Source organism: Phaethon lepturus, unplaced genomic scaffold (genome assembly GCF_000687285.1).
Source record: "Phaethon lepturus isolate BGI_N335 unplaced genomic scaffold, ASM68728v1 scaffold19990, whole genome shotgun sequence".
NCBI classification, from domain to species: Eukaryota; Metazoa; Chordata; class Aves; order Phaethontiformes; family Phaethontidae; genus Phaethon; species Phaethon lepturus.
This window is the reverse complement of record NW_010512837.1, coordinates 12,043-23,718: the sequence shown is the minus strand read 5'-3', so window position 1 is coordinate 23,718 and position 11,676 is coordinate 12,043. Positions and strand designations below refer to the sequence as shown.

Below are 11,676 nucleotides of genomic sequence, written 5' to 3'. Positions count from 1 at the left end.
TCAGCAGGATTTAACAAATGTTCTCTAATTGTAAAAGGCTAGAAATAGCTTACATGAAAATTTGTTGCAATGGCTATGCTTTAGCTCTCAGAGAAAACTGGTACCAATGAAGACATTTTACCAAGTGTCTTGAAATCTAAAAATCAATTCCCAGTTTTGCCATAAGTGCTATACTTGATCTTCAAGAAGCACTGCTAATTTGTAGAAGAACTGGTTCTTTATTTTTCACTTGCTTTCAGTTTTAGTAATAAGTGCTTTAGACTGGAGACACCCCAGTGCTTGTAGAGCTAGCACAGCAAGGCCATAAACACAGGGCTACAAGTATCGAGACTTTTGTCCTGGATCCCTGACCAGTATGACATTTGCACTCACATTCCAAGACTTGGCATGAAGAATGTGTGTACTGCCTTCATTAATCCTACATATATTGCTAAATTCTGTCCGAAATGACCCTAACTATCTACCATTAACTACTAGATTATTCTCTCAAATGTGGAACTAAAGCAATTAAAATACCAGAGGAATTTAGTTCCCCAATAAGTGTTTTGATCTAAAATGTTCCCTCAAATTTCTGAGTTTGTGCAAGAAGTAAACACATCCATAACCTAAGACATTTTCACTTAAAATCTCCTTTCACCCCTAATATTAATGTAGTAAATTTGAAGTAACTTCAACAAGAAGAGATCAAGCGTCTCACACCAAAATATTCTAGACAGCAACATACTGCCTATTTGCATAGGACATGCAAATTCATTTGGAAAGAAAGGACACGCAAATTGTCTTTACACAGTGAATTACCATGCAAGACTGGGGCACATTCAAAACTTGAAAATGAACCAATCTAGACAAGAACAAAGCTACTTTATAGCCTGCTGTGATTCTAGTTCCTATGTCCAGGACTGCTTATTTTACAAAAAAAAAAAAAAAACCAGCCTGCAAAGAAGTACAAACAGTCCCGAGAGCACAAATGTCAGCCTGGGACAGCTTCCTCCTGGTCAAGTGAAGGTGGCACTCAGCAGCTTGCTCAGCTGTGGCATCAGGCTTATTTTTGCACTTCCACCATCCCCTCAGCCTTGCACAACGCCCAGTTTCGCTAGCACAGGTAAAAGGTGACTGTTCACAGCCAAGTCTGGCTCTGAAGCACAAGACATTCTCCTAGGACACACAGACCATAGGCCTCATCCTTTCAAGAGAAGGGGCTTGCAGCTACAGCTTTATGGGTTAAGTGCTTTAGCTGTCACAAACTCCTACTTAAAATGTTACAGACCAAACCCACAACCACCTTCTCATATGAGTGCATCTTCAAATAGTACTCATAAATATGTACACAATGTGCTAGACTGCAAAGGCTCATAGTTATTTTGAAGCTATCAGCACTCAGAGTACTAAAAAAAAAATACAACAAATCTTGGAGGATTACAATCTACAGCAAGGAATGCTTATATGAAAATTAATAATTGAATGATCTTAATAATTTGATTAAATCACTGGCTATACTAAATAACCTCTGAACAGATTAACAGTTCAAAGGCTTGTTCCTTCACTAAAGATTTCACCAGCCATTTAGAATGCAAGTTAAACATATGATAAACAGCTTTCAGACTAAATTCTAATTTGATGTAATTAATTCTTTATTTACTCTATTATTTCTTGAACTGGAAACAATTCAAGCCTGGCTGTGGTGTGTCCTCCTTAAGAAAAACCCAAATGAGAAGGATTTGTGTTTCTGTTTTTTTAATTTATTAGCAGTAGTAATATTTTTGTAACTCCAAAGAAAGGGCTACATTAAAACAATGCAAACAACTAATGGAAACATCACATCCTTAGATAACCTAAAAATGAGAAAGTTACTGACAACAAATACGAATGTGCACACCCATGCTCAGAACCCCTTCTTTGTAAGGATATGCTCTCAAAACAGTTCATGTCGTCACTTCCCCAAAACTGGAGAGAAAACAAAACTGTAACTTCTGCCTCCTGAAAAGACTGAGGTAATACATGGGTTTTTCTGCCATGTGATACAAGCTGGCCTGGTACAAACCAGAAAAGTAATTTAACACTTACCAGAAGAATGCATTAATGTTTCTTGCAATGGATGTTACTTGAAATCAGCAGAGAGCCTTTGGAACATGGCATGATTTGTTTGCTCATTATTTTAGCAATACTTTAAGAAATACAAACTTTTGACAGCAGGCAAATGTATATGTATCTTTTCATTGCTTGCAAGTGTCTTCTGGATATTTCAATTAATACTAAATGTGTATGACTAATTTTAAATTATTAGAAACCATCATATGCTGTAGTGAAAAAGTTAATCACATTTTCATCCAATATCTAAAGCAAAAGGTAAAATAAACTCAAGTTTAGGGGAAGTTCTGTACAGTTTCTCCAAGTCTTGGAAAGCCAAGCCAAGACTTGTTTGTAGACGTAAAAAGACTACTTTAGCATAAAAACTGAAGGCAAAGGTTACATTTAAGCACCTTGAGACAGTCACCACTTGGAAGCATTGACTAAGTATTGCTAAGTATTGACTAAACCACTTACTGTGATTTTGGTAGCTTTGTTCAGAACATTTACCCATTCAACTAGGTCCTGCTGATCATTGGCTTGTAGAAAGTATTTTCTCATCCCTGCATTCATAACTGTTAAAAACCATTATGAAAAATTAACAACACTGAAATTTAAAAGCAAACTTAACATCATCAGAAAAAGATTCGATTTCAGATGGAAAATCCAGCTGAAGTATTTAAGCTTTATGCCGCATTTCTTAATTTCTTTTTAGGAAGTCATCTTAAGATACATATACCCGCTTGACAGGCTTGCTTTATTCTAAAAAAAACCCTTTTTTTTTTTTTAAAGCTCTCCACTTAAACTGCATCATACAGAATTTGTTACATGATATTTATTACAAAAAATAAAGCCTTGAATTTTATCAGAATTTTCTATAGCTCCACTTCCCTTTTCTCAATCTCCCTAACGAACAAAACTTTATACCTGGGGACTTCTACAATTTCTCCTTTTAATCCTCTGACCAGTATCTGTTATCCTTTGCAACAAACTCATTCACGTGACTATGATCACTGATTTTCATTTGTTCTTAATTTGTGGAAAAATCAATATTGATTACTAAGTATATGATGCTCAAGACCAAATAACTTCAAAATAGCCAGAACATAAAACTTCATTTCACTTTAGTGACTTGGCAGAAAAAGCGCATTTTCAGTAAGTTTATATCTACCTGGCAACACCTAGCATACCTTTATCCAAAAAGGACAAACATATTTCTGTGTAATAGTAAAAAAGTCATGACCAGGTTTCTTACAAACTTTAAGAACTTATCTTGAGATTAGTTTTAAGATGAACAGTGACTAAAACTTTCCCAGAACTTTGAAGCATTGCAGCTAAAGTCTGAACAGATTTTGCTGCTCTACTTATAACATCACAGTTCTTCAGGTCATCCCTAACAGCAAGCACATGCCACAAACAGATACGTTTTACTCTATCATCTTTCTCCCCAAGGTGGATGGTTTGAAGCAGCTTTAAATGTAAATATAATTTCAAAATACAGGACTGTATAATGAGTTGACTGAAACAACAACTCCCAGTATTTAAATAAAAAGACATTAACCGTAATTTTTTTCATCTAAAAAGTATCAAAAATGCTTTAGCAAATCAGAAATATTAAAAGCTTTCAGACAGCATCTTGGATCATTAAGGCTTTTGAAGAGCTGGCCCTTTGACAAGAGCAACTTTACAACTGATGAAGACAAGCACCTCTACACGTGCATATGCAAAGGAATCTGTAGATGGCACTGAACTGACACACTAGGTACCAGTCTAGAATCCCAGAAGCCTTACTCACAGCGGTGATTTACCAAATGTTTCATTAGCTCCAACACAGACTGCACAAGTCTGGGCCTCTACAACACTGCACATGGCAAAGGACACCTTAACTAATTGTCATAAAACCTTCAGGTATTTTCAGTACCTTCACCTGAGCTAAAACTCATATGTGAATACAGCCATAAAGAATGGTTATTCATAAACAGAGCAGAGGCTGATTCCAGTCTCTACACATACTTTTGTGAATGCCAATTGCTTGTCAAAAAATGCTGGAATTATGGTAAATTCTGAAAAAATTACTTATAAGAAAAATCTAAAAAAAGACCACGAGGGGCTTTTATGATCAGCTAAAGCTTTGCTCAAGTTTAAACAAGTGTAGGTATCAATAAACCTAGAAGGTACCCCAAGCAAATTATTTTTCTTTGGAGCAGCAACAGAAACTGAAATTTAACACAAGAGCATTGGCTGACAGTATTTTTAGATCCATTAAATCAATTCTCAGTAATACACATTAAAACAGTTAAATTACTTGCCTTCATAGCTGACAGGCATGCCATGTTTACAAAAACACTCATCATTTTTTATTAGCTTATTAATGCCCCAAAAATTTCAACATTTGAAAAACAGCTCTCACCTACTCCTCGTTAAGCTGCAACACGAAAAGCCACAAAAACACCTTATGAAGAAGCCAACATTTCGCTCATACTAAAGAAGAAAGAGTGAATACAAGGCCCAGCTGTATCTAGTAACAGACCATTATCTTCTTTCTATTTTAACAGAACATTATCTTTCTTTCAAATTTCTGAAGAATGTACTTGATGCACACACAGCATGCAAGAACTTACCGAAACAGAATTCTGCCTTTGGCCTTAGCTTCGTTGCATCGCTAACCTAGTAGGGAAATAAAGATTATAAATATCACTATGCATACAAAAGATACATCAGACAATACACTTCTTTTTCTCTTTCAAGTGGCTAAATTTGAAAATTAGCAGCATAGCAAGCTTGTTAAGTATACCGATGTACAGAATATACAGATATAACAAAAAATACTATATAAAATTCAAGATGCGCAACATTTGTTAAGCAGACAGCTTAAGCCATATGTTCCTATTCCTTAAGTTTAAGGATTCATTACCAGACAAATGATGACATCTGAAAATGTAACACTTCTATTTGCATTTTGAAGTTCTACATCTCAACTGAACTGAAAATTCAAGGACATTTCATACTGTCAATACATAGAAATGTATACAGACGAATGAATTAGGTATTTTCTAGAAATTTTTGTTTTATCTATTAAAGATCATTATTACTTGCTGACTATCACACCTGAAGTCTTATCTTCCACTTCATAAATAGCCTGTCTTTTCTCCAAGACTAACTGGAATTCAGATGCTCATAAAGAACTAAAACATACAGTTCAGAAACATTAATTCTATGCAGCACAAAGAGCTGCCATTTGAAATCATAAAATAAACCTAGACAACACGGTAATTAGTCTGTTCTTATTTTAACCTGATACTACTGAAGTGTTTGTAACACTCCTCTAAAATTCAGGGGTAGCACACAAGCATAAAGCTTCCCATGCGCTACATAAGAGGATTTTAACATTGTCTAAAGTTGAAGCTGTCAGAAGCAGCCCCTGGCAGTTACCATCAAAATTTAGCAACAAGTGTCTTACATATTATCTTACCTTTGAAATATAGGTAAGTTTAATGACTCCAACAGGTGGAGATCCAGAGGGAAGATTCTGAAACAAATCATATGTTACAAAGTGAAACTAGTTCATTCTGCTATCACAGTTAGTGTTTATGCATAGAAACTAACTCAACTCCACAAACAAAAAGAGAATCCTAAGTGTTTTTATAGACAATACACAATGTATGCTTGAAACAGGATCTAAACTACTTGTGTATTATACACACATCTGTTAATCAACTAAAAACAGAAAGAGTGCTAGAAACAGTATAAATAGTAATTGTTTCAGAGGTTTATGTATTTCACTAGAGGAAAAAGGATTCTTGCAGGTCTGCATGCAGGAAATCCGGAAAGAATACTTTTTCCTTAACAGATGTTGGCGTCTTATGTATTTTGACCAGGGCACACGGAAGGGACAAGAAGTGACATTCATCTATTATGTCAGATACTTCAAAGGCTGTCTCATTTTTCCAAAATGAACTGAAAAATCATAGTCTTATAATTTAATATTGAAGTTATTACAGGGAAAGACCATGATACTTCCTAAAGCTGCAGTTAAGCCTAAGCATATTTACAATCCAAAAAGGATGCTGATTTTACATCCTTGCTAAGCACACTAGTCTTAGCATTTCCATTACTATTCACAACCAGCTAGCAGCCTAGAAACACAACAGTTAAAGAACTGAGCATCACAAAGCATGGTTAACTTCTTTATTAACTATTTCTGATTAAGCAGTCTTCCTAATTTTATTCCTTTAAATAGAGCATGGTTTTCCATATACCTTTTTCCATTACAACTTAATTTCAAAATGGCCCTTTATGTTACAGTATCATTCTTCCCACTACAGGCCTCCCTGGAGACCTTAAGAATGGTACTGCATCTGCTCGCTCATCCTTTCCCCAGCTGAAGTGCTCTTCATTATGCCAGAGTGCCTTACAAACTTTTACATTGCAAAGAGGAACCTAATGCTACCCAGAGTCAGAAAGACTGAGAAATAATTGGTTTTTACTCTATTCATATTCAAAGGTAAGAATTAGGTTCGGTTTACTATAAGGCTGGTAACACTGAAATTTCGTTAAAAAAGCCTTCCCATTCTGCTCAAATAAATAAATTTAAATTTTACTTTATCAGAATGATTTTGATCCCAGCATACACCAGTTTTCTAGTCTTTATATTAGGATAATAATGTGTGGTTAATGGTGGACTTAAAAACATTATTTCTTTGAACAGATGAACTGATTTTCACAGATACAAATAGAGCACTTCTATCAGCAACAAAGGGCACAGAAAAGTCACATACTGTAGACATCCTATATGAAGAGTTTCATCACTTCAAGGAATAACAATGGTCTCCACATACTGCATCTATAAAAACCCTGTTATTCTTCAAAACTAAAGCAGTAGAAGAAAATAAGCAGCTTCGACTTGTGAGCTCTTGCAAGGCACCCTTTCATTTGTCCGTGAACGGTAACATTAAAAATATCATTAGCCTTTAAACTTCTGAAGAATTGCAATTTCTACAGCATTTCAAGTTTTTACCCACATGCCTTGGTTATATCACAGGAGAAACTGAAAAAAAGAATTGTTTCATAATACTCATTGACATATAACATTTGAAGCCTCTCTTATTTCCAGAAATTCTTTCTTTTTTCTCCTCAGGAAGAACTGCTAAATGTTTCATGTCACATTCACTGAGCTGCACATTGCTTTAAATTTTTTTTTGTTGGTTCCTTTGAGCACTAGACTTCTACTGCATTTTAACGCTGGTCTTCCTGGCAGAATGGTGCACGAATATTCTTCTGGCAGACAGTTATCAGCTGACCTAGATCCTATGCTTTCACTGCCTCTGCACCCAAACCATAAGCAAATTTCTGTTCTCCCCTATGCTAGAAAACACACTGATGTGTGTACATTGTAAGAGTAGCTTTTATATAAAGGATGCTGTCCATCATGATGGATACAGGGTTTCCTCATTCATATACTATTCATACTGTATTGAAACTGCAAGCATCATTAGAAATTGCTTCTCAATGACTGATTCTGTTGAGGTAAAGTAATATGAAACTGCTAACTGACCCATGCAATGCAAGGAAAACTACATATTCCACGTAAAGTTAGAGGTGAATTAAAAGACCCGTGTAGTGAAACTCGTATGCGATTCGGCTCACCTGGTTATACTATGTAGCACTACCTAGTGCCTGCGAGAACCTGTAATGCACACTAAAGACACTTAATAGAAAAAACACTTAGCACACCATCACTCAAAACTAATGACCAATTTATACATGGGATCAAATTCAGATTCCTATCTGATCCCTAGATCTCTTAGATTCCAAATGTTGGCACTGATGTTCAAGTTGCTTTTAATGTTTTACTATTAAGTGCAATTGGTAACGTTTTAAATAAAAATATGAACTATATTTTTTTCTTTAAAAGACTGTATATATTAGCAAAGAAGAAACAGTTTCTTGTAAATAAAAAAAATTATTTACAATTATTTCACTTATGTAACTAATCTTTCCCCCTAGCTTCCAGGTCCATAAGATAATACTAAACCCATTTTTTCTGAAGTAAATTTGTTAAAAAAATCTGGAAAAGTGGAAATTGATAGAAGCCAGGAAACTATTGCCAGGAACATCTCACCTGTGGGTTATCCATGTACCACACCAGACTGTCTTCTCGTGTGTCCAGAATGAAGTACCGCCGCAGAAATTTCCCACTATTCTCATTTTCTTCAATATCTAGGAAACCACAAATGCGATTCTGACGATCCACATAAGGCATTTCTGACCCTGAACATCACACTGCAGAACAAAAAGTATAGAAGTTAAGCAAAATTCCTCGTTACTAATTTTAAGACTGTTCTGCGCCTACCCATGACATTTTCAGCAGTTTCAACTAGTAGCTTAAAGATGTTTCTACGGAAAAGTAAGTGAAGCGTAGCTGTTTCCCCTCACTACCACTGAATTTTTAGATAGGTCTTCCTTACTTCTTTGACACATAAACTTAGGATACTTAACGCTCTAAGTGCAAAGATACAAGTGGTAAATAGTAGATGAGCAACAAAACTAGCTTTTACAAGATCACTAAAGAATAATCAATGATTCTCCTTCACAACTTGCACAAAGTTGAGATAACGTTAGGTTTACACTTCCTTCTTTGACTTTGCCTTTCATGGTCAAGAAAGGATCTTTCTCAGCAGCTCTACTGTCCAATGCAATTTTTCATATTTTGCTTAAGCAAATTCAACAAAAAGGCTTTTAGAAACATTGTTCACATTTTTCTTTTCTCCTACAAAAAGAATTTCATGTCTAACAATATCTAAGAACAGGCATCTTTTCATCCTTATACGTTAAATAGTCAAAATGAAGTTGTATGTGTAGCAACACAGATGTGAACACTTGCTAGTCCAAAACTGAAATCCTCAATATCTACATGGTAGTAAGTTTGAGGGTATTAGGCTTTTTTTTTTTATTTTGGGTTTTGGGTGGGAAGGGGGTTACCTTTATTTGTTTTGCTTTAAAAAAATTTAAAAAATAAAACCCGTACTGCTGACCACTTATTCCCATTTTGCCTGCTTCACCTTTTATGGCTCTTACTGCAGGCTATTGCATCTTTTTTTTTTTTTTGCTTCCTTTTATTTTACGAGACAGTCATTTTACCTTAAGAGTCAGCCTTTTAAGACCAAAGATAAATTTGCATGCTCATCTAAAAATGGCAATAAACCAACATTTAAATATAATAAAAATCAGGTTGATGCCAATCTTCCCCAGAGCAGGAAAGAAATCATTGTCGTCTTCACATTTTGTCACAAAACTCAGAAATAGTACATATCAAAAAACATTAATATTAACACGAGACATAGAAGATTTAAGCACTTCACACTTTTCATAACATCTTCCAGCTTTCACTGTATAATATGGAAGCTTTGTTTTAATATTTCTTGAAATTGTTTACCTTTACTGTTTCCCTGCTTAAAGTTATTTGATTTAATTACAGTTATATGAGGCAGACACCTGATAACTATCTGCAGCTAGCCATTGACACAGCACAGTACAACATGATATATGGTTAAGCACATTTAAAGTGTTTATTTTGGGGAATCTGAGACACAGATAAGCATACATTTTGGGGGGGGGATTAGATATACAAACATGTAGATACATGCTTTTCTTTACAGCTGTCATTTTATATGACTAATTAGAATACTAGTCAAATTTTGCTTCAAGCACTTTGAGAAACAATTTTTTAAAAAATCTATTATAATGATTTTGATACCGTACTACAAGAATTACTAGTAAACAGTTTTAAGTCATTTAGCTCAATCTGTAAAATAACTAACCTTTTTTGTGCCCAACACCAAACTAATCCTCTGGCGCAAACTCAAGCCTGATACATTAAGTTTGGCATCAGGGACTAGATCCAAATCTCAATTCAGTAGTATTTGCAAGAAGTTGAAGAGATTGCAATATCATAGTCATGACAGACTACCAAGAAGGTCAGTAATTTGCTTTTTTTTTTTAATATAAGCTATTAAATTCTAAAGATAAATGCATTTTTGTGTATAACAAAGGTAACAGTTTTGTTTGGGATGCAAGGCATTTTCTATACAGCCTCAAGGACATTAAATGTGTATAAACCTTCCATTAAGCACTTGACAATTTTTCTTTCTACCTCCAAAAGGTAAAAAAGTCTCCATATTTAAGCTATGCAACAATGGTTTAAATCTTCAAAGGCATAGGTTTGTTCTTCAACAAAAGTAACAAAATTTACTAGGGTAATCTAAATTTTATTGGTATGTTCCTCACAATAAGTATCCCAGATATAAGACAAGTTCTGTAACCAAGGTAAAGTTATAAGTAACAGAAAAAACAAACACTTGAGCACTCGTACGACAATGTCATAATCATAACGAACATTCATTAGTAACTCACATGCTGGCTCTTGGGATCACTTTACACCAAAACAACACCTCACTGTAAATACATCTGTAGCTAACAGCAAGCTTAAGGGTAGCTGTTCTCTAAATTATACCTCTAAGCTGGCAGAACTTGGCATCACACATTGTTTTCATTTAAATGAATATAAAAATTGTCATTTAGCAGTATTGCCTTAAGTTGTGCCAGGTGGTCCCTCAACAAAATATACAGCACTCCCACAATACAATTTCAGCTTAATATCAACAGTTTATGAAGCCCAGAACCCCTTGTGCCTAAAAAAAGCAAATATTGGTGGCCGGTTTCCTGTTTGAGCAGGCTTGAGCTGTGTTCTCTGCACATGTGAAGAAAGTGAAACAAGGAAAAAAATTTTTTTTTTTTGAAACGAGATACAAATTGATTAAGGATCCTTGAACAAAACCAACTCAGTTTTCAAAGCAATTTTCCCCCTATAGGAGAATCTATGTTTCAAAAAACCTTTTAAGAAAAATGAAAGGATACTCATAATGCTCCGTTATAAGCATACCGTTAGCTAAAGCTGAACTACTCCAATACCTTAATTTTTTTTTTCCCAAGGCAAAAGACAAAACTCAAAAACTTTCTCTTATTTGTCAATAAACCCATTTTCACAGAAAAAAACAACCCTAAATTCATACAGATTTTCTATTTCAAAGTTCTACTAGCTAATTTCTAGCCTACAAAATAGTATTATTTGCCGTTCCTTTGTCCTCTGATGAAAATACAAAATAAACTATCATTAATTGAAAATCTTAAGTTGTATAACTTCTGTTTTCTTCAGATTAGTTCAAAATTCCTCATGGGATTACTGACATCTACCAAACTGACGCTCTTAAAGGACGAAAGATTAAAAAACCCTCTAACTGTATTATAAAATTGAAATCAAACATAAAATCATGCAATTGTTTTCCAGTTTTACAAGTCTGCTGCCACCATAGTACACCTTGGCAAGATTCCACTGTAAATTAACACCAATTCTATTCAGCATTCATTAACAAACCACAATTTGTAATGCACATTAAAAAAAAAAATCAATTTGTGCCTTTCTTCCAGTTACTAAAGCAACTGAACACACATGACAAAACCACCACTGTGACACCCTTCCTGGCAACTCTAGACAGACCAAAAAAGCAATAACGACGAAATTAAGACGTTACTTCTAAAGATTCATAAAAG

General features: G+C 34.7%; 1 protein-coding gene across 2 annotated transcripts in view; it reads right to left on the bottom strand.

Moving 5' to 3' along the window:
- PLEKHA1 (pleckstrin homology domain containing, family A (phosphoinositide binding specific) member 1) overlaps positions 1–8,343 on the bottom strand; it is a 19,618-nt gene extending 11,275 nt beyond the window's left edge. For both annotated transcript variants that reach the window (XM_010288470.1, XM_010288478.1), the window contains exons 1-4: positions 8,189–8,343; positions 5,540–5,596; positions 4,689–4,734; positions 2,545–2,642 (exon numbers count right to left, since the gene is read on the bottom strand). In XM_010288470.1, the coding sequence (XP_010286772.1) occupies positions 2,545–2,642; positions 4,689–4,734; positions 5,540–5,596; positions 8,189–8,329 (342 nt within the window). In that variant the 5' untranslated portion in view covers positions 8,330–8,343. The remainder of the gene's footprint in view (positions 1–2,544; positions 2,643–4,688; positions 4,735–5,539; positions 5,597–8,188) is intronic.
- Between the last annotated feature and the right edge of the window lie 3,333 nt (positions 8,344–11,676).